At 45.8% G+C, this 23,754-nt stretch overlaps 1 protein-coding gene across 2 annotated transcripts in view; it reads left to right on the top strand.

Moving 5' to 3' along the window:
• Positions 1-23,754, top strand: part of LOC144094103 (cell adhesion molecule Dscam1-like) — a 519,023-nt gene that overhangs the window by 46,637 nt on the left and 448,632 nt on the right. For both annotated transcript variants that reach the window (XM_077628014.1, XM_077628013.1), the window contains exon 2: positions 12,775-12,963. In XM_077628014.1, the coding sequence (XP_077484140.1) occupies positions 12,923-12,963 (41 nt within the window). In that variant the 5' untranslated portion in view covers positions 12,775-12,922. The remainder of the gene's footprint in view (positions 1-12,774; positions 12,964-23,754) is intronic.

The following is a 23,754-nucleotide window of genomic DNA, read 5'->3' as shown; positions in this document are numbered from 1 at the left end:
CTAATTACCACAGATGACAAGCAAAGAAACCCGACGCGCGCCGCAATCCAGGAAGGTGAAGAGACCGGAGAGATGCCGCCACGCCGCCGACGCTGCTGCTGGGGGGCTAAAAGCGATAACCGGAAGTTGCAAAATAAACGTCAGCGGATGACGTATTCATGGCCGGGGCCCAGTCCCATAGCTGTTTTCTTTATTTTTTCTGGTGCTCCTCGTGTACGAGTTGAGGGGGGAGAGGAGGAGCGTAATTTTTAATCGTCTGTATCTTCGCTGTTGTTGATGCTAGCTTAAAAATTCTTGCACTGGGGTGACGAGTGATGGAATGCCTGTCTCTCGTCTGCTTTACGTAATCTCAATTATTTATTGCATAGTCCCTTTAACTTGCCTTCGGATTGCATGCCCTGCCCAAGCCCATTTCTTCATCTTGATTTCCACTAGGATGTCAATAACTCACGTTTGTTTTCTCACCCTCTCTGCCCGCTTCCGGTCTCTTATCGTTACACCTCTTTTTCTTTCCATATCTCGCTGCTTTGTCCGCAAATTAGTCTGGACCATTTTTGTTAGCCTCCACTTTTCTGCCTGGTAGGCGAGTACCGGTAAGATACAGCTGTTGTATATTGTTTTCGCAAGGAATATTGGTAAACTGCTATTCATAATCTGAGAGTACCTGCCATGTGCGCTCCACCTTTTATCCTTCCAGTTATTTCCGATTCATGACCCGTACCAGCGGTCACTACCTGCCCTAAGTAGACGTATTACCTTACCACCTCCAGTACCTCGCTACCAATTGTGAACTGCCGTTTCCTTGCGAGACTGCTGAACATTACCTTGGTTTTCTGCATGTTAATATTTAGACCCACCGTTCTGCCTCCTGTAAACAGACGGAGTATAGCATTGGCGAGATCGTGTCTCCTTGCCTGACTCTCTTCCTTATTGGAATTTTATTGCTAACTTTATGGAGTACTATGGTAGCTGTGCAGTCGTTACAGATATCTTTCATTGTTTTCACATAAGGCTCTTCTACACCCTGATTCCGCAATGCCTGCGTGACTGCTGAGGTTTTCACTGTGTCAAATGCTCTCTCGTAATCAATGAAGGCTGTATATACGGGTTGGTGATATTCTGCGCGTTTGTCTACATCAAGGGCTGCGCAATGAATATGAGTGCGCGAGACGAAACCTCGCCGTATACTAGTGCCTGCCGATGAGCCGTGGCCACGTATATCATGAGAGCACATTTGCGTCATCATCATAGCCACCGGCCAGCTTCTATTGCAGGCTGCTGCAGCAAAATGCGTAGCATTGAAAGCTTTTAAATGTCATTTAAGGACAAGCTTCTCTGTATATTTGCAGCTTGTGTTCCTTCTAAGACTGTCAGGGAAACTACGAGCTGACAAACATTGAATGTGACGAAAATTGCAAAGAACTATTTAAAGAAAGGCCGAGATATATAAGAAATATAATGAAACAGAACCCGTCCTTATCTACAAGAGTAAAGTTATTGGCGCATTCAGTTAAGACAAGACTGAAAAAGTGCTGAACTTTATATTTATCGTCTTAAGCAAAAAACATGACTGTTAATCTTAAAAAAGAATAAAACCATATTAAAATAACAAAAAGATACAATTTAGATTCTGCCTCTGCTGCTCAATAATACAAATATAGAACATGATTTCAGTCGAGCGGAAATTTGTAATATGTGCTTCCACTCACTATTTGCCACTGACCCAGCATACCACAATCCAGTCCCACAAGTATTCGCACGTTCGCCTGAAATGAGATATAGTAACTGAGACGGGTGTGAAGGGGCGCTGCTGTCTGATCTTAAATTCTCATGCTTCCAACGGTATATGTAACTATATCTTGAAGCACTGTGAAATTTAAATACCTAGTTTTTGGCTCACAACATTGAATAAATCCTCAGGTTATCAAAAACTTCACAGTGGATGGAAACTTCTGAATCCTACATAACGATCGTGATAGCGCAAATAATGTAATTATAGGCCAGTATCTATATCCTCTGTAGAACATTGCAACATATATAATCTGTTCTTGTAAGGTACCTTCATAATTTCTTCACTCTTGCTCAACATGGTTTTAGTTCTTTTCTGACTTGCACTGAATTCATCCAGGATATTGCAGACAGTATAGATAGCGGTGTTCAAATAGGTTTTTTTAGCAAGGCTTCTGGCGTGGTATAACATTCTGTGCTTTTAACTAAATTATCATATTTAGTTATACTTTCTAGACATGTTGGATGGATTCAAGATTATTCATACGCACTGTAACAACAGTTACCTATATAAACGGCGTCATTTCGCAATATGTTGATTTTTTATCGAGTGTGAGGCAAGGCTTGGTCCTTGAGCCTTTGTTATCTTTGTTAATAATTTGCCTAATGAACTTTGTGGTTTACAATACTATAAGGAGCACAAAGAATACCAATGCGTTCCAGTCTGACCTAGATAAGGCGTGGGCGTGCTATGACAGATGGAAAAAAGGACTCTCAACACAGCGAAATGCTGGCACGTACAGTTAACGAACAAAAAGCAAAACAATACACAGTTGTACTGTAATCTAAAAAATGTGTTCTGCTGACAAACGACAACGTCAGGTTTCTCGGTGTCATGTTTACTGCCAAATTGAATTGGACTGCACACGTCGACAGAATAACTGCCAAAGCTTCCCGCCTTCTCCACCTTTTTCAAAGAAAGTTTAAGCATACCACACTACCCTTAAAAGCAACTTTGTACATCACGAATATTAGGCCAAATCTCGATTATGGATATGTTGCTTAGTATCCTTTCGCGAAAATTTTAAAGGACAAGCTCCTCCTTTATTCCTTCCCTTACGGCGCGGTTCAGGTGTCCAAAGATATATGAGACAGATACTGCGCCATTTCCTTTCCCCAAAAAACCAATTATAATTATAGTTAGTCCAAAAGCCTGCAGCAGGGCTTATAATTGTGAACTTTTATGTTTGATGTCAGGCGCTCTGAACGTCGAGAAGCGCTTAGGTGGATACTGTTATCCCATCGAAGAAAAGTATGCAGATGAAATTTATTGCACGATATCTACAATAATAAAACAAGTATTGAGAGAAGGGTCTATTTAAAGAACCTCACTATGTATCATGTGGAAGGTATAATGCCAAGAAAATACGGAGATATAAATACCGAATAATACACTTAAGTACTTCTTTTTTCTTAAGCCAATAAATTATAGCAATCAGTTGCCTATTGAAATATTTGATAGTGGGAACTTCAATGCTGCTTTGAAAAATATATTAATCTGATGTTTACACTTTTCGATGTCGATTGTGCGTTTCATTTGTATATAGAAAGTCGTACTCTGTGCTGAAAATTTGTTAGCATTTCAATTGTTGATAATTATATCCTGAGGCTGATTGCTGCACTTGATCTATATATTTCACCAGTGCTGTAAAACTTTCCAATTTATATGTTTTGCTTTGCTGCATTGAGTTCTTTCTAGGCTTTCTCTTGATTTAATTACCCTCCGAAATAATTCTCTTCAGGTCGCTGTAGGTACCTTGAAGGAATAAATAAATTAATTAAAGGCCTGTCTCTCGTCTCCCCAATTTACTCAGTACTGTGCCAGCTTCAGGCACCTTTTTGCCTCAAACTTCTTGCGGGGATTTTTCTAATCACCCACTAACATCGTAAATGCTTCCGCGTCACAACCGAATTAGGTAAGGAAAGCGATTTTAAACATTCATTAAGTTATCTACATTCCACAAACCAGGCGCCTAAATCTTTGCTGACAGGAAATGATCGCATTGGCTTCACATGCGAAGTCGCCGCGCTGTGGTCGGAGTCAGCATATTTCTTAAGCGACTCATCTCGGCTGCCATTAATGTTCTGGCTTTGATATGTGATGACGGTTTATCTGAAACACTGAGACTCACAGCAAATGACGCATATGTTTGGACAGTATTTGGGAAATTGTGCTAGAATCACGGCCATTACAAGCAGATGGGCCGGAAAGCCGGTGAGCGGTGATTATAGGAACCACAGGGTTAATATGCCGCCTCTAGATGGAAAGTGCGCATTTTGCCCATGTATTCAAATAATAATAATAATTGGTTTTTGGAGGGAAAGGAAATGGCGCAGTATCTGTCTCATATATCGTTGGACACCTGAACCGCGCCGTAAGGGAAGGGTAAAGGAGGGAGTGAAAGAAGAAAGAATAGGTGCCGTAGTGGAGGGCTCCGGAATAATTTCGACCACCTATGTATTCAAATGGAAAACGCATGAGCAGGACCATTATCCAACTTTCGGGATGGCCAGTTGCTTAAATGGTTTCCTAAACCAGTCTATGAAAGTAAGTTTGAACCTGCAAACGTTATAGCATGTTTGAAGATGGCGACGAGTTGTTCAGCCCTAAAACATGTAAAAAGGAAGCGAACTGTTGTGTTTGGAACATTTCAAACGGTACGCAGCCCCTCCTGATTGTGTGTATCGACTGTAAAGTTGTCAGCTGATATTCTCTTTTGCTGCCGCAGGGACAAGAACAGAATATTCGGGTAACCTCAGCGCCGAAAGGTCTGCACATAGTGATAGACGTGTATCATTCTAGCGCACAAGCCTGACCAACGTGAAAGCGTCTGATAATGTAGCTGTTTGGTGACGTTAAGTTATCTAGATGAGATCAGGGGTGGTAACTCAGCAATTGATCCAGCTTTCTGTACAGTTTAGACGGCGTGCACTGATTTTAACATCACGATGGGGCCGATTGCCAAAGTGCTGAGAAAAGCTTAATGCATATTTTATTAAGGCGAAAACCTTACGCGGATCACTAACAACGAAATCCGTCGGCGTCCAGGAAAAGTGGCGCAAAAAACTTCAAATTATGTTGTGGGCAAAGAAAAAAATACTGTTGGGATTAGTAGTTAAGCAATTCTTATGATGTGTAAATGCGCGAGCATTTATACTTGCCGCTAGTGTGTTGTTGAGTGGTCGGGACATTGGGGGGGGGGGGGGGGGGAAGGGGGGGGGCACGTTGTTTTGCTGCAGCAGCTCGCTTGCACGTTTCGTTGCGTTGCCATGGTATCGTACTTCGTCGGCATGCTTTGCTGTCTTGCCTGATGATGCAGAAGCGAGCGATTCAACTTGGGATGATGAAGACTGTTAAGCGTGGCCCGCATGGAGCGTTTTTTGCTCGCGAAATCGCCTCGCGCGCCCGAAGCCCGCGCCGGCGTCGACAAATTCACTACCGCATAGACAGTAGCCGAGCGGCGTTTTTTTTTTTGTCGCCCAGTTGTGCGATGCGCGCGCCCCCATCCATACTGAAATGAGACGGATGCGCAGGTAGCGAAGTGAAGCCGCTGGCTCTCGGGCGCGAAATGCTCGCTAGCGCGCATCCTCCTTGCGAGTTTCCCTCGGCCGGGTAATTGTAGCCGGGTGCGCCGCCCGGGCCCCGTCCAGAATCACGTGACGCCCGCTCCGGCTCTCATTGGCCCTCTGTCGCTGCCCTCTCCCGGCGTTGGCGTGGCGTCGGCGATTTTATCTGTTCCTCCAGAACCCCACGATTTGGCAAAAACGTCCTCTCCTCGGCAAAAAAAAACGCTCCGCTGCCGTCGACGCTGACGAATAGCCCGGGAAAACGCTCCATGCGGGCCACGCTTAAGCCGCGTTTACTTGAAATCTCGCGGACGACACTCCACGGCGTTCATGTATCGCATCAAGTCTGTCAAGACACTGACCCCTCACCCAGTGCACGCGAGGGAGGGGTCCATTGAGCGCAGTCTGCCTTGTTATACAGCCGAGAGGTCCCTGTACAGCCACTGCAGGGAGTAGGAGCGGCGCCTGCTAACCTGTTTCCATCCACCTCGAAAGTTGACTTTCTTTCTCGATCTGCCCTACCTTGTGATGGCTTATTGCTCCAGGAGGGGTGATGACGTCATTCGCGGGCCGCGTTTCACCCACGCGTGCTTGTCATGGCTTTCTAGGGACGGCGCGGTTTTCGCTCAGCGAGCCAATGCTCTCGTATTAAAAATTTCTACCGAAGGCGCGTGGAATCTTCAGATCTTCATGATTGCGAGGCGAGCACGCAACCAATAGGCGACAAATACACGTTTTTTTAAACATCGTATTTGCTATACCGAAAACATGTTTTATTTGCATGAATTATTAACGCAGATTTTAGTGAACTCCACGAAATGCGCCAGAAGAAGACAGAGAACCAGAAAGCGAATTTATTTGAGTTCTGATGTTATTTGATACCTCAGCCGAGTGCAATATCTTGTTGAACCTCTTGATATATGTTTCTTCTTATTGGGGCTACACAGCTCATTGAAAACTAGAGCGATCGGCCGGCACTGTGAATCAGTTGTTTCGACAAAATCTTATTTTTGCCAAATGGTTCTTCATCGGACGGAAGTGTATGAATAGACCGACTTTAAACCGAACTTCCACTTCCTCATGGTGATGTGTTTACCCTTCCGTGCCGCCTAGGCCACAAAATAGCGCTGCTTCTAGGTGAATAAAGGTGGTGCTAGTGTATACGTTGCCTTTCGACTGTATTCTCGTTGTGTCGCAAGACGGTGCGGGCAAGGAAATTGTTTTTTCTTAAGCCGAATCTAACCTCTGTAACCTGATGAGTAGGTGCATCGTTAGAAAGGAAGGAAAAATATAAACTAAATATTAACGCTTTCGCCTTCAAAGCAGGTAAGTAGTCCTAAGTGCCTCTCGTAAGTGTTGTATCCGCAAGAAAGCTTATTTTTTTATTGGCGTTGTAGAAGCCCGCAATATCATATCCCAGACACAACAGCGCTTCTGGCTTTTTACTTACCGGGCTTGTTGACATACACGTCTACGCTGTAATGTCAAATCTTTAAAAAGAAATGCGCGCGTAGCAGTCCTTGTGTCTTGTCACTACGGAGAAAAAGGGACAACACTTTGAAAGCTCGCCGTAAGAAAGCACTCCAAACCTATACGTATTTCTATTTTCATCGACGTCAAAGTCCTAGGCATAGCGTTAAGTTTGAAAGCAGCGGGGGTGACAGCTTCGCAACGGAAGGAACTTCTCTTAGCACTAAATTTTTGTTGAATAATAACGGGTTAAGAAGTCCTGGCGGCCAAGGGGGTGCTGGAAACTGGCTGTTGTATTGGTATTACGTTTCTCAGATCTGTATGAAAAGTATGGATTCGCCTGTTGCAAAACGTTGAGAATGAATATGCAGCGTTGTGCACGTTACCGTTCGTGAACGGCTGGTAATGTAACCTAACATAAGCGCCTCACTCCAAAGATGAAATTCCGAAACCGAAACTTGAACGGTAGCTGTTCGAATGTCAATGACTTTGCGCTTAATTCAGTTAAAAATGCAGTTAAAAATTGTTTCATCCATATAAAAAAGTTTTATAATTGTTTTCTACACGGACAAAATATAGACACTGATTTTATATGCAATATTCCGAGCAGGTAAAGTATAAATTCGAACCATTTTGAAAGATAGTCTGCTGGTCACAGTGAAAGTAAAAACACGGTTTGCTGCTGTGAACCACTTTTTGTGGCCCATCTTCCTCCTGCCCTGGCAGAAATCACTTGTGTGCGCCGATTGCCTCTTTTCCACCGCCGCGCGTCACCGCCAAGGATGCAGTACCCAAGCTTATATGCGCCGCCAGTTATGAACAATCCACCGCGTCTTACATTTCATTCGCCTGCCGAAATGTGAAGTGGTAACTTGTGGATGTCACAAATTTTCCGCTATTCTGGTTTGCGCTTTGAAAACATAGAACCACGGAAATTTCCTCATGGGCTGCGTGGCGAAAAAAATGCACAGCATCAATCGTTCGGAAACGCTGTGTGCAACAAAATCCAACTCGGGCACTGGCGTTCCTTCCACAATTACCACAAAGTTACCACTCGTCGTATGCTTTCAGTACCTACAGGTGTAAGTGCCCTGTTCTTTTTTTTTTCACATAAAGAGGATGCTCTGTGAAGGTTCTTGGTATTAGGACATGAGCCCCGGTCAGGACTATAAATGCCTAACCATCTGGAGGGGAGTGTTCCTTAACTTAAAGGGGCCATCAGAAAGCGAACTTTCTTTCTCAGCAGATTCTACTCAGAAGTTTCGGATTCAGTGCTGTCCGAGGGAATCACGCCAGAGACTGACTGTTTCGAATAATATCAATAATAATGTTTTATTGCACTAAAATAATACAAGGTTACAGTAACTCATCTGACAATGCACCAATGGCTTGGAGAACTTGGCCCGGCAGAGTCAGCAGACGAGAACGCAATATTTAGTATTGTCACGCACCAAGACAATGCAGGAGGGCTATATAATGAACAACATGAACACCAACATGGAGCGAATCGCGAAATAAGAATAATCGAGCAGATAACATGCAAATATTCCAGACATGATTACCAATATATTTAAAAAAATACTTAAGCGGCCACGTAACAGTGAACAAATCTAGTTTATAATGCCTTTTCACGCGGTAATAGAGAATACCTCAATTGGCAAATCATTCAGAATACTGAGCACATAAACACAACAGACAGCTTCGTCATCTCTTATTGAAGATCGCGTAACTATAATGCGCTACGAAACAAAAAAAATGCCACATCACCACAGTTTGCAAAATCCATAAGCATATAAGGCCTAGTGCTGAGTCTTTATGATTTGTAATTCACTGATTGTTGTATTCTTTAGTTTTTCAAAATCACTTTTCCGATAGTAAACCCCGATCTCGCAATGCATGTGAGTTTGTATCAAGTGGAATAAATAAAAAGAACTGAAATAAATTTACGCCTCAGGGATTCGACTCCAAGGCGGCGCTAACAGATCAGCATCTCTGGCCACTGCGCAACAGCACTAAACTATCGTTGCAACCAAAATGGCCTCTTGTTGAACTGCAACACACTCTCCCGCTGTGCATTGCACATCATCGTCTTCGTCAACTAATGCTAGTACAAACTAATATTCATGCTTTCAGCTATGTGGCAGCAGTGACAGATAGTTGTCCCCTACATGCATTGGCGTGGAAAACCCTGTGGTAGAAACACGGAACTTCTCGACGGAGGCGAAAATCAAAAGGCACCAGTGTGCTGTGCGATGTCAGTGCACATTAAAGATCCCCAGGTGGTCGAAATTATTCCAGATACCTCCATTAGGGTACCTCTTTCTTCCTTTCTTCTCTCACTCTCTCCTTTATCTCTTCTCTTAGGGCGTGGTTCAGGTGTCCGCCGAGATGTAAGACGGATGCTGCGCCATTTCTTTTCCTCAAAAGCCAATTTTCAATTTCCCAATACGCGTTAACGTGGACAACACTGCTGCAGAAACGCTGCGCTGGAGCACAGGACGCCGGCTAGTATTCGGTAAATTAGCATTGCCGATGAAACATTTGACGACGAGCATAACTAGCTCCCTTGGTTAGTGGACACTTCAGTCGCAGATTCAGGCACGTGGCGGTTGTGTCTACTTGCAATAAACACTGCTTTACCGCAGTAGTTAGTGCCTAGCAATGTTAGAACACCAGCAATTTTTCTTACAGTCTTCTCTAACAATGAATAAACCCGGTTTTGCGATCGGGTGAAGCAAAAAAAAAAACGTTCATCTCATATCGAAGAGTGCTGTACACCAAAGCGTGCGCAGTAGTTTCGACAAGAGCAAGCCAAATACGGCACTTGCATTGTGTCCGCTGTTTAATGCAGAACCACAAATGTTTAGCAGCGATCATGGAAAGGAGATACCTTTTATACTTCCTATATTCCTGTTGCAAGAGGAGACCGAAACCCTGGCGTGCCGCTTATTGCAGATGACCGCGGAAAACGAGGCTAAAGAAAACTTAGAGGTAAAGGAAAAGACAGATCACAATGCTAAGTGTCAGTTTCAGTTATTAGGTATAAGAGATTAAGATGCTACTGTGGACGCAGCACGAGACCGCACTACGTCAAAAAGCGTCAAGCTCGCCTTGTGTACGAGGAACAATTCCTGAATTGAGCTTTGACCCGAGGAAAATCCGTTTCAATTGAAACTCCATTCGAGTCAAGGCCTGAACTTGTACGAAATTTTGACGGTCGGTTGAAGATAGAGACCGAGAGAGAAATAAGAAGGAAAATTCGGGGACGTTAACTAGGCGATGCCCAGTACGCTGAGCCTCGGTAGCTGAGTGGTTATGGTGCTTGGCTGCTGACCCGAAAGACGCGGGTTCGATCCCGACCGCGGTGGTCGCATTTCGATGGAGGCAAAATGCTAGAGGCCCATGTGCTGTGCGAGGTCAATGCAAATTAAGGAACCCCACGTGGTCCAATTTCTCCGGAGTCTTCCACTACCGTGTCCCTCATAGCCGAAGTGCTTTTGGGTCGTGGAAGCCTGTTAACGTAACGAACCACCTTCCATTGCGAAAATCTCAAGATATTTTGCATTCTGTCGGCCGTTGCCAGTTCTAAAGACTCTGCATTATCTGTTGCCAGTAATTTTTAAATGCTGCAGTAATCCCACACCGCATCACGCAGAGCCAACACGGGTTTCAAGTCTCGCTTTTCTTTGAAGTGTCGGGCTTTCAAACGGAAAATCTTGATCGTGCCGGTTCCGAAATTCTCGTTGGGGTGAATGTTTGGTAATCATACACTGACTTGCCCCAGAAATGAAGATAAAGTAAATACTGTCTCATGCCACGCTGAAATGGACTGCTCACCGCTGTTCAAGAAACAGAGAAAGAAAGGGGGTAGGGCGCCACTGGTAACTGCCTGAGTAATACGAAGGTACCGTGTCCTATATACTCCTATACATTGCCGCGAATCTTTCTACTGTTTGTTCGTTCATTATTCAAAGCTGCCGACATGCCTCTTTATCGCTTCGTTTGTGTCACAAGAAGCGACAGTATTTATCTGGATTGATCGCCTCCAGGCGGAGCCAATTCTACGTTGTTCCAGACTGATGTGGTAACTTTGCACGCCTTGTCTCGAAAGTTGGCTATCGACTCTAAACCGAGCGCGGCCGAGAGCGGCGGGCATTCTGTTCGACGACCGCTGAGTGATTCAGTTTTGTGGCAATAGCACACTACGCCAGTCACTTCGCGAGGTCAGCGTAGCTGAGCGCTGAGCCGTGGCACCACCGCTCCGCCAGCTATGCGCAAGCGCGGAGTGGCGTCACAGACCGCAGCTCGTGTGCGCGCCGCGCGCGTCGCCACTGCGCCGACGACGGAGCAGACGCCGCCCGCCTCGTCACTTGTGCGCATGCGTGGAGTGACGTCAGAGCACGCAGCTGGTGTGCGCGCCGCGCGCCTACAATACGCTAGCATTTCGAGCCTTCAGCGTGGCGGCCCCGTGGCCACCGTGGCGTCTGCGGGCGGCGCGGTGCGCCGGCGAAACCAATTGGGGGGACTAGTGGAGAGGGGGAGAGGAGCGGAGAGAGTAAATCCACGTCCAGGGGGGACGAAGATGAAGGAACGTCCAGCGAAAGACAGCGGCGAAAGACTGACTTTGTAATTCGACTGAGCGAGTTCCACTCGGCCAACTGTAGCTATCGCGTCACTCCAGGTATAAGCAGAGCTAAACCACAGCCTTTTTATGAGTGCGCGAGTCAGCCTAATAAAAGTTTCGTTTGGAGGCCCTCTTCGCTGTCTTCCTGCACGCCAGGCTTCCGTCAACGCTACGTGACAATGCACTGTCTCTTTAGCATGCGAATTGAAGTGGGAAGCTTCAAGTTTGAAGTTTACTCTCAGTTTTTTCATTGCCATTTGCCAGCAATTTCTTGTAGTACATGCCGCCGCAGTTGATTGGCGAGGTGGAAAAAGAGGCTCTTTTTACTTGTCACTGAAGATGAAAGCCAGATCAGGGTGATGAAGGTAAAGTGAAATATGCGAACGGAAAATCACCTGTACACGCTTGCACTTACAAGATTTTAACGAGAGGAACGCAAGCCACATATCCATGATCCAAATAACAAATAAAATCAATATTTTTTCCCAAACTGCAGAAAAGTATTCGGTCATTATAAGCGCACAGTGCTAGTTACTAGACCAGGCAGCACATCTGTAATCTTCTGAGACTGGTAGGAAGCATTATAGAATCATAAAATGGTCAAATTCAAAGAAAGTAACTGCAACACAATACGAAAGGACACTAAGTTTGCTACTCAGCAAATGAACATTGAAAGACCACTCATACGTTACACAACAAAGTTGAACACGGCTTACCTTTTCGTTATTTCACATCGTAATTTTAAGTCACACAGTGTTTCACTAAGTTCCTTAAATATATAAAGTACGCAATACTGCCCTGTTTTCTATCTTAAGTTTGTGAACACTCGAAGTTTAGCATATTGTTCACTTTTTCGTAATGTTAGATTTTACACCAATTCTTTATTAGCCTTTGAAAGATAATAACGTGTTAGCACTGTGTACTTGAAAAGCTCCTGCACTGCTAATTTTTTCAAAATACTGCTTTTCTTGTCTGTTTGCCCGATCCAATTCTCTCCGATAGATTATGCTGTTGGCAATTCTTTTAAATACGCGACCGATAGTTACCTTTTCATAGTCGGAACAAGTACCGCATAACGTGATCTAATATATAAGTAATGCTTCCCCTAAATATATATATATATATAGCTGTTACATTGTTATGAGTTTTTTTCTCTCGCATGTGGAGGACACCTGACACCATAGTGAAAGTACATCCACCAGGCTGAGGATGCACTTATTTCAGTTTTGAGAGTTGATTCGTGGTTACGCAACTGCCAGGAAGAAAGGATTGAGCTTTCGTAAGCGCCCCGCTTTATATATCTGAGAGAGTGTTTTTTTGCGCAGGCGCTCCTGGGGCCTCGTCGCCCCCGTGGGGGCGATGGCGTCCGGCTGGGCGTCGTCGGGCGGTGGGCCGCGCCGCCGCCTCCGGCCGCCGCGGCCTCTCGGCTGACACGGGCGCTCCTGGCCGCCGCCGCAGTGCGGCGCCGACGACATGCGGACGCAGCCACGTCGAGGACCGGCTTTACCCCCCCGGTGGGCCTTCCTCATTCACGCTCCCGCCTCGGCAGCAAGCTGCGAGTCCGCGATTGTTAGAAACTTTCGAATAACGAATCGTATATCCTCCTATTCTATTCGTTGAACGACTCAAATAGTCTGTTTCAATTGCGCCATGAATTAAAAACAATCTCAAGTTTCCGACTAGTTTTTGAAAATTGTCACATAATTCCAATAGGGCAACCGTGGCTTTCTTCAACAACTGCTTCCCAAACAGGGCCCACTCCGACGCCTAACAGCTTGCTGCCGCGATTGGTCAGCGCAGGAAGGCGCGTTTAGCCGCGCTCCTTTCGGCGTCCGTAACGCTCATGCATATACTCTGCAAGATTGGGCGAAGTAGCAAGGTTCAGCCAGGTTCAGCGAACCCTGCCTTCATGCCTGACATCGAAGGCCATTAATCAGCATACTCTCGTCCCTCTCATTAACTGAAATATAGAGCTAGTTTGTTCGCTGTAGTCATCAGTAGCGAAATGTCATTTTCCTATGCGTATATGACATGACGGTCTTGGAGTTAACATACTGACTTCGTTTTGCGCGCTCTCAGTGGAGATCAGTTTTAATGCAATAGCATTAATGAGCTTGTGTGGCAGAAACTCCGGCGTCGCCGTCGGCGGCGCCGTTGACCGTGAGCAAAAAATCCACGAAAAATCCCCAGAGAAGCAACCTAGGAGGCAGGTGGGCTACCTAGGTCACGTGACCTTGCGGAGGCATCACAAGCTGCCCATCGGATTGTAAGCAAACTGCGCGCTTTGGCAGGTGGCGCGCTGTTGAATTGATCACGGGAGATTGCGCGGGAAGAGCAACCCGGGTCGCACAAGAGAGCACCTGCCATCGCAGGGCAGTGGCGAATCGCTTAACCGCTGCAACTCTGCGCCAGGAGGGGTATGAGGAATCTATGAATGTTATCTATGAATGAATGTTATCCCAGGTATCTATGAATGTTAAGTTGAGATTGTCCAAGTCTAAAAGTATCATCATTAACCCATTAAAGCTATCATGTCACACCCTTAAGGCGGAGCTCAAGCGCCTTCCCAAATTTTTTAGTGGATTGCGGAAAGTAACCGGGTCAGTTGGCGCATGAAAAAAAGGACAGGGACAAGTGAAGGCACACAGAAGCGCTGACTGATGACTGAAGACTTATTGAAGTGCTCGCAATAATACCGGGAGAATAATTGACGCGATAAAGAAACGAAGAGCAAAGATAAGTCCTTTATTCCCTTTTTGTCGTCCTTAATCTGCAAGTTAGTCAATTATTGACCGCCTAATAGAACACGCTGTTACTGTCGACGTTGGATGCGGCAGCACGCTGACTGAGCACGTGTGGGAATGTGATTCCGCTGCACACCTTGGATGCTGCAGTATTCTGCGGTGATGGAATAATAAGCACACTAGCATGCTATATGAGGTCTACGTCATTGAAAAGGAAGCCGCCACATGTGCGATGAGCCCGTCGATGGCTTTGACAAGAAAAGAGATCAAGACGATAGGAATCCGTCACAGCACAGTTCAGGACATTGTCTACCCAAGTGGAAACTAGACATGCAGAAGGGAGGCTGCACGCCTTCTGTTAACATTTATGCAAGGCACTGATCTTGTTTCTAAATGGTGACAGCAGGAACTGACTATGGCCTACTGTGATTGAATGTGTGCGTAGATGGTGTATTCCGGAGTGGACTACGTTATACTGTGAGTGAATATGTGTATGGATTGTGGCACTACAATGGCTTATGTTCTACTGTGACTGAATATGTGCATAGATGGTGACTTCTGGAGTGGATTGTGATGTGGACTGTGTGGATTGATTGTGTGCATAGATGGTGACTGCGGGAGAGAATGTGTGCTGTTATAAGAGACTGTGCGCATAGCGGGGTAGATGCGACAGGCTTTAGGACATTGTTAATATAGAAGGGACGCTACGGTGGAGCAATTGCCGGCAGATAAAGCAAGGATAATCCCACCTGTAGCATTCAACAGCTCAAGTCAACTCAACTCAAGAAAAGAATGAATATCTCGCAAACTGATATGAACCAGAATTAAGTGACAAAAAGAATTATCTTTGCCTTTTTTATGTAAGCGTTTATTCCGGTATTTACTAACAGCACTGCAATATATCGTCATTCGTTACTCAGTGATTTTGTCTGTCTTCTGTAGACGTTGCCCCATTTCTCGCACTCTGTTTCCCCGCGTATACGTTTTGAGGCTGTCGAAAGCTTCAGCTTGAAAGTGAGTTTCAGTGCCGCTGCAGGCCGCGTCGCTGTTTCACATAAGTATTTTTAGTAGCGTGAGCTACACTGGCCGACGTTGAGCAGTTTCGCGTGCCTCCTGGATCGCCGTGCTGCGCATGCGCGAGGAGCAGTGAAGTCACACGGCGCACAACTGGCGCGCCGGAGCCACCGCCACCGCGCGCGCCTCGCTGGTCTCCTCAATTTCTGGAAACCGCCCCACGTGACCAACCACGTGACTGGCTACGTGACCAACCGCGTGATCAGACACAGCGCCGCGCCGCTGGCGGCTGCACGTGGTTGGTCACTTGCAGCGGCTTCCAGAGGTTGCGTAGACCTGCGAGGCGCGCGCGGCAGCTCCGGCGCGCCAGCTGTGCGCCGCGTGACGTCACTGCTCCTCGCGCATGCGCAGCACGGCTCTCCAGGAGCAACGCGAAACTGCCCAACCTCGAGCAGTGTAGTTCACGCACTCTAAGAAAAAAAGGAGTGGTCTTAGTCCTTTGAGGGGGTAAAGCCACTGACGCTGTGGCGACCCCCTTTTGGTGTAACGTTACACCTTCGTCGGGGGCCTAAGTGCGCACAGTGTAATGTTTAGGCTGTTACCGGGGTAATGTTATTCCGTCTGGCCAAGTGTAAGTATAACCCTTTGATGACTAACGTTACCCCTCCTCAGAAAGACTAACGCTTAGGCCATGAAAGTGTAAACATATGCTTCACTTTCTGGTGCATGTTTGCGCCCACTCAGACTAAGCTTATGCTCAATCCCAGGGCGCAAACTTATACTCGCAAGGGCTACAGTTAATCCTGTCTAATGAGCTTATTACAACCCTCCTACAGAGCAACTTTGCACCTTATCAATGAGCGTAACATTGCTCTGCAAGAGCATATGGGTTCCTCTTTTAGGTGCACCTTTACGCCATGTTAGGAAGGGTAACGTAAGCGCAAGCTTACCCTCGCAGGGGCTATTGTTACTTAATGAGTTTTTTACAACGCTTCTATGGTGCAACTTTGCACCACGTCAGTGGGCATAACATTGCTCTGAAAGTGTGTGTTTTGCTCTTTTAGGTGCATCCTTACGTCTCTTTTGGACGGGTAACGTTACCGTCCAGAGGAATGTATCCCATATTACAGTGTATTGTTACAACTTCTCGAATGTAGGGCACAGGCACTTTCGCTTTGATACTAGGCATCCATTGTTATTAAAGTAAGATCGTTTTTGGGCCTGCAAAGCAAACCACTTCACTTTGTAGGTGTCGGTAATGGTGCATCTACATTAATGTATTACACACATCAAAACCAAACGCATCATTACAATACACCTACAGAACAAAGCTGCTTGCTGAAAAGGCATGATAAGCACCTCACTGCCATCAAGTTCACAGTTGTTTTTCTCTCCCATATTCATGGTTATGTTCGTGTTAGTGCGATCAGATTGTGGCGTGCCGTGCTGCACTTCAGAGTGCAGTTTCGGACTCCAGTGATTGTACACCAGTATGCACGACAGGGTTTATTTCTTATGGAATTTAATATGGCAGCATAACTCAGCAGTCTTCGGTCAACGTCATGATGACATCCATTCTCCAAGCGAGCCTGTGTGACAAAAAGAAATCCTTGAAACATGAGGGGAAGTACACACAATTAACGCATAAATTGAAATCATGAGATCAAAATTTAATCTGCCACAATTTGGTCTGAAGCGCGAAGGCATATGTGCGGTGTTTTCCAAGCGAGCATGCTGTACAGGCCAAGAAATAAGTAAAAGAATGAACAACACAAGCTCTGGATGCAAAATCATTGCATAATCGTTCATGGCACTGATTGAAGAACATGCATGCCCCACCAGCTAGACCAAACTAGAAGGCTTCTACATTTGGTGTGCAGTACACATATCTCACATGCAGTGGAAGTATAGAGCGCAGCTCCCACTTCCGTAAATGGCCTAGTTTTTTTTTAATTACAGCGTTCTTTCGGCGTTGATTCAAAGGGGCCCGATTTTGCAGCTGAAATCTACAAGACATAAGAAACCGTTCCGCAGTATATTTGACGCTTGTAAAATGATAAGCAGGGCGTCTTCACTCACCCCGTTGCTTTCGTGCATGCAGTGGTGCTACCATTTAGTTAGAGTCAGTGTATGACCATGGAACATTTTTTTTGCAAACAAAAATGACCTGAAGTGAGCTCTTGTTCAGCTGTTGTCCAGTTATGCTTTTGGCGCTAGCTAGCAAAATTGTGGCTGAATTTTTGCCGCCTGCGCGCAACAAAAGCGTATGTGCACTGAGATAGTGCGTTTCTTTCTGCAACAACTTGGAATATTATATAAGTCAGCTTCTTCAAAAGGATGTCTTCCGACCAAAAGTACTCGTTTACAGACAGCAGTCTCGCATTTTCAGAAAAAGGTTGGATTCCCCTTAATCTATTTCGGGACCGACTAACCCATCTCCCCTTTCGTGGCAAGAACAGGAAGTGATAACGAAGACTGGTAAATGTCTCGAACCCAGAGGACACACTCACATTCTTCGAGCGAATGAAAACTCCGGATGGCCGCCCACTGCCTGCAGCAGAGTGTAGGCAGAAAAAGGAGGGATACCGTCCTTCGTCACAGAGCAGTGGGGAGTGGGTTGTTCCTTGTACTGGCTAGGAGTGCGCGGGGGAGGGGGAAGGGAAGGAAGTTAGCGCGACGGTGTTGTTCAGTAGAAAAGTTTTAGAAAGTTTAGCGTGAGGTAGCTCACTACTTCCGCCGCACAGGAACAAAGGCCCATTGCCTTCTATTCCCTGCCTAGCCTCTACTGCAGTGGTACCGAAGGTTGACTGCATGAGTACAATTGTACTCTTGATGGCTCTCTCCAGGCCACTTTGAAGTAAACTGGCGACATTCCCGAGCTTACTCAGAAGAGGGAACTTCACTCTTTTCGTTTCCACAAAAAATGCGAGAGTGTCGTCCGGGAACGAGACCTTTTGGTTGGAAAAAAAGCCTTGCGGAGAAGCTGACTTACACATTTCTGCAAATGGCCTATTTTGCAAGTTGTCAACTCTCGTCAGGATTAAGTGACTTGAAATAGCGATAGAAAAATGTTTGGTGAAGATTAAACAGGACCATAGCAGCATGGAGCTAATGCTCGAGTTCGGGGGAAAAAACAGGCCCTTTTTCTGCATTAAAAAGAAGAGAAAATCCTGACCGCGACACTCAGCTGCATCTGGAAAAAAGATGCAATATGGTTTTGGGCCTCATCATAAAAAAAGGTTTGTACTCCAGTTCAATCAATTTTTAAACTTCAACCACTCAGAGCAATCATCAAGGTTCTGAAAGAAAGTAGGGCTCACTTTCTGAAGCTCAAAGGCCACATTAGCTGCACTCATGCTTGAGGTCGCATGCATTTGAAAGCGTACACCCGCCGCCAAGAGTTCAAGAAAGGCGACTGTGCCAAAAACAGGTAATTGCTTCGTATCCACAACTTATTGCTGGGGATATAAGGGTGCATTTCACAATTTGGACCATGACAATTAATATCTCTTCTAAGATCCACGAACTGGCGAGGGCGAAATTGAGTTGTTTTACTAAAAGTGTACATGAGCGTAATTTCCCACCGCCACCCCGCCCTCTACAAAATACAAGCAGATAAACAGTCGACCGTACTTACCAGGACTGATACGGCGTCATCGCAAAGTTAGCCTGTTGGCAGGCTATCGAAACGCGTTATTCGCTCAGCGACTGCACACCACAGGTACAGAGTCGGACAGCAGATAGCATGACAGACTCTGTCCAGAGACGCGAAGTGCAAACTGCGCCCTGGAGCAGCTGCCAGTATCAGGCAGTGCCATGACAGGTCGCGCTTCCCTCCTCCTGCGGGCAGATTTTTTCTTCTCTTCTTTTTGTTCCCCGGACCGGATTCCGCGTGTCCCCCGCGTATGCTTTCTTGGGAGAGGGATTTAGCATACCGGAGACATACTACCGGCTTTAGGTACGCTTGTTGTGCACATGCAGCGGCCCTTCCCGGCCGGGTGCTTGCTTCTGCGCATATGTAAAAAATTCCTTGGTTAACGGTCCGAACAGAAAATCGCCTGTTTTCTTGACGGCTGAATACCAAAAAAAGTGTGCGGTAGGAAATATCGCGAATGTACATATGCTCTGCGCTTCTCGTCTCTAAAATGGCAGCCACTATGAAGGTGGTGCAAGCGTGCTTAGGCGGAAAAAGCCTTTTTTCGGATTCTGTTTCTGCTAATTCTTACATGTACGACAATCGCTACTATACTATTGCTAGAAAGAAAACTAAAAGTTGACACAGCTCCGTTATATATCATTCTTCAACACCTTACAGAAAATAAGCAACCGAGTACAATTGAAATGACTCCATCAGAAATGTATATGAATACCGGGGTGAATTACAGCCTCAGGAAAGTAACGTAACAATTACTGAAAACATGGCTGTTACTCTTCCGTTACTTTCCTCCCAACATTTATAGTTCCATGACAAAAATTTACTCAGACTGCAGTGAACTGCAGCAGCTTGCTTGATGGTTTGTTCTTTTAATAAACTGCACATCTCCAACCAAAAATTTTAATTTTAACCCAACGTTTCCAGGCTGACTCGGCTCCTTCATCAGGGGTGACTGAGGGCTGTAGCTAGTGTCTTTTAAGTATGGAGGGGAGGAGGGGGTCAAAGGAATGACAGCGGTGATGCGAAAGGCATGGTGGAGGGCGAGAGGGTGTTAAGGCTGTTAGTCACGTTGTCGCACTGTGGAGAGGCGGTCAATGGCGACTTTTTTTTTGTTGAGTTGAAGAGCGAAGTCCCTGGGCATATACTGGGGGCAGGTTTCCTTTTGTGCGGTTGATGTTCGGGGTGGTTTGAATGTGCCAGGATTCCAGAAGGAGCCTTTTGTGGTAATTTGTTTCGGTTCCCAGGATGCGGGTTTCTTCGAAGTAGATTCTATGGTCGGAGTCCTCGGAATGTTCCTACCAAAAATTAAAATTTTTATTTGGAGATGTGCAGTTTATTACAAGTCTTCAAACCCAACCAGACAGACAAATCTGTCAAAATGTTTAGTTTTCAATGATTTGTTCTACGCTGTTAATTTCCGAGGGCAATTGTTTTTCGAAGCTGCGGTCAAAAACGTTCCTACGTTTACTCGCGAAGCGATCAGCGGCCGCACTGATCACTTTTAGAACACCTTGCGTCGATTTTGGGTGTAATGAGAGGTAAGCTGCGGCGCCATCTTACAAGACAAGGGGGGGGCTACAGAGCGGTCACGTGATACCTCTCGGGAGGAGAACTCCCACAGAAGACGGCGTTGACCCGGTTGTGGTGCGGACATGATCGTGCGCGATGCTTTTCGGCAACCGGTCTGTTGTCGCTCGGTCACAAAGAAAACTGCTTGCCGTCAGGAAAGCAGTACCGTCGGCTCCAGCTTTTTTTTTTGGAAAAAAGGAACTGATTACCTGTAATCAACTACAGAAAAAGTAATTGAATTGCCTGGAACTTTGCCGTTTGAAAAAAAAAGTAACAAATTAATCGCAAAATTGCAAGAAAGTGCAGCTGATTACAAGTAATCAATTACATGTAATGCGTTACGTACAACTCTGGTACGTATCGTCATATCTTCTATACTTTAAAGCCGCCGTGGTGGCTCAGTCGTTATGGCGCTCAGCTGTTGACCCGAAAGACGCGGGTTCGATCCCGGCCGCGGCGGTCGAATTTGTGTGGATGCGAAGTTCCAGAGGCCCGTGTACTGTGCGCTGTCAGCGGACGTTAAAGATCCCCAGGTGGTCGCAATTTCCGGAGCACTTCACTACGGCATCCTTCACAGCCTGAGTCGCTTTGGGATGTTAAACCCTCATAAACCATAAACCATCCATACTTTGAAAGATCTTCCAAGCGTTATTATTAAATAACGGCCAAGACAATGCGCCAGATATCAAAATCAAGCAAATGTAAGCTTGTAGTTGTCACAAGAGAGCAAATCAAGCCAATGTACACTAAAAATACAGGTACTAAGTGTACTCATATTTACGGAGCCTTAGACACACACACCCATATATAATCGATAAAATGTGCATGTAGAGATGGTCCACAAGATGTGGGACACAGATTTGTGCGCTGACCTGAACGTAGTGAAATTTGCTCAGTCAAAAAGCATACTTCATAAAAAATAAGTTTCACAACGCTCTTGCAGTGTTCACACGTGTGTCTAGGATTCACGCTCACTTGCGCTCGCATTAGCAAATCAGTCGAAAAGCTTATAATGCGGGATAACTTCAAACCCTTGAGTGTACTCCTGTGAGCAGGAAGTCAGCGCTGTGCATAGCAAGGACAGCACGGTGAGGGGTTAGCGTGGCTACCGAGCTGCGCGTCCGCTGCTCTATCCCGCCTTCGGTTAGTCATCCGCCGGGTCACTGAACGTAGACCCTGTATGTAAGAGGGGACAAGTATTCCTAGAGAGTGTTAACATTGCCTCGTGTCTGAATGATGGTTCAAGAGCTTTCTGCGCTGGAGCACAATAGCGCTCGGCGTCGTACATCGGCGAGACCAGGCACTTCGCCGAAAGAATGAAGCAGCACAAAGCGGATTAAAAATCTGGAGAAGCGGACTCGCGACAAAAAACTTTTTGGACTAATTGCTGCAGTGACACGAGGCCAAAGGCGCCTTCCTTTTCCCCTTTCCTGTCCAGCCCTTGCTACAGGAATTTGCGAGTGTGCCTGAGAAATGTGAGCTTTAACAAAGTTTGAGCACTCTTTTATTGATTACACCATAATTATTTATGACAAGCACGTTTTCTGCTTTCTGTTTTTCTCTTGGCGCATAGCATTCAAAAGTCATTTTCAAATTTAATTGAGAAATAAACAAAAATATCCATTGCCAGGGAGGAGGAGAAAGCGTCAGAGGACCCAAGACTCCTTCCCACAAATCAGTAGGTTCACCTGCGTATGCGCCACTCAGCATTTCCCTATTTCTGCTCCTTTGTAAAAGATTACCTTGGGCTCACCCCCAGCCCTGTTAACAGCAAGGCTGTCAAGGGCAAATTGCATTTGCGTTATCACTCGTAACATAAAATGAAGTATTATGTAAAGCACGAATGTCCTACAGACGAGAGTGAGCTTATGGTGCAAGTTATACATGACACTAAATCAGGGCCCGCCGATCTTGCCATTACGTGCACCTGAGCATGAGGAGGAAATATGCACTGCTTGAAACGGACACAGCTTAAATGCGCATAGAACGTGAGCGTTGGAGCTGATCGCCGCATCATGTCAAATTAAAGCATGGAATGTTTTTAGTCGTACTAGAAACAGTCTATATGGAAAAAAGATGTAAGCATTTGAATTCCGTTTTGAGCGTAGACTGCTAAGCTTAATCTTTTTACTTGATGTATTTGCAACACAAGAGAAATCGACCATTATATAAATTCTTTCCCGCCCCTCTATGAAGTCGGCACGCGCATCGAGGCACTTCACACAAAATTCTCCACGAGCGCCCCATCCCGGCATGCGAGCAAAGTATAATCACCCCGCTGTTTTGGGGGGCAAGAAAGGACGCGCAGTTATCAACACTGGTAGAGAGCGTAAGTAGGGTGTAAGTTTTCTAAAAGGGGGTAAGTGATCAGTAGCGTGCTTTTAACGGGTGCAAAGTTATTCCTAGGGTCCTCTAGAGGGGGTAAAAGTCCTTTTTACCCCTTTCTCACACCCTTTTTTCTTAGAGTGCGCTACAAAAATTTCTGTGCCGATGTTTGGAATGGAACCAGGAATTTTGGTGTTTGAGGCGGAAACGCTACTACGACGTCTCAAGGTTTAACCGTGAATAAAGGCGCATGTAGTGAATGCGCGCCTTTCATATACTAACTCTTCCGAACCAGATGTCGCCGCGCATTCGCTACGTATATCCTGGCTCTAACAGAGCTAGGCCATCATCAATTTCATTTTGTGCGCATGCGCAGAGGTATGAGTGTGGGTATACATATAGCGGGGTCTTTGCCAGTATGGTATAGCCATGGAAAAGGAGAGCGAAATTTCTGCTCAGCGGCTCAGAGTAGCACACGCTACGTATATCCTGGCATAGCCGAGCTAAGCCACTCCTAATTTTTTTTGTACGAGTATTAACTCAAGTACGTATAATTATAGCAATATTCTTCTGTTGTTCGACTAGGTTCTTTTACTAGTCGATTCGTACTCGTTTTGGTTTTCAATTACAGCATTCGCATTCGATTCGCTTTAAAAAAAAAAATGATTCGAGCACAGCAGCACCGACCTATGGTCCACAGTGCTTCCCGGCAACGTCAAAAGGGCAGGTACAAAAAATTGAAACAGCCCTGTATTAAGGTCCGAGTATTATAGCGTTCCATGACAAAGATAGTACTCTAAGCGAGCAAGAGGCTTTCGTGGGCTAGAGAAGGAAAAAAAAGAAATTAAATGCAGCTGTCGCCGTCCTGCGCTGATTCCGCAAGTAAACTGCGGTTGCGGTTTGACATTTCTTTTTTGCCTCAATACCTCAGGCTAGGCTACACCATCATTCGCTTGAAAACGGGGATCACGGAGCCATTTTCGCTTTTGACGTCACGA

This window comes from Amblyomma americanum, chromosome 6, assembly GCF_052857255.1.
Source record: "Amblyomma americanum isolate KBUSLIRL-KWMA chromosome 6, ASM5285725v1, whole genome shotgun sequence".
In the NCBI taxonomy this organism is placed as follows: Eukaryota; Metazoa; Arthropoda; class Arachnida; order Ixodida; family Ixodidae; genus Amblyomma; species Amblyomma americanum.
Note: the sequence above shows the minus strand (reverse complement) of the source record. Positions and strands in the feature narration are given on the sequence as shown.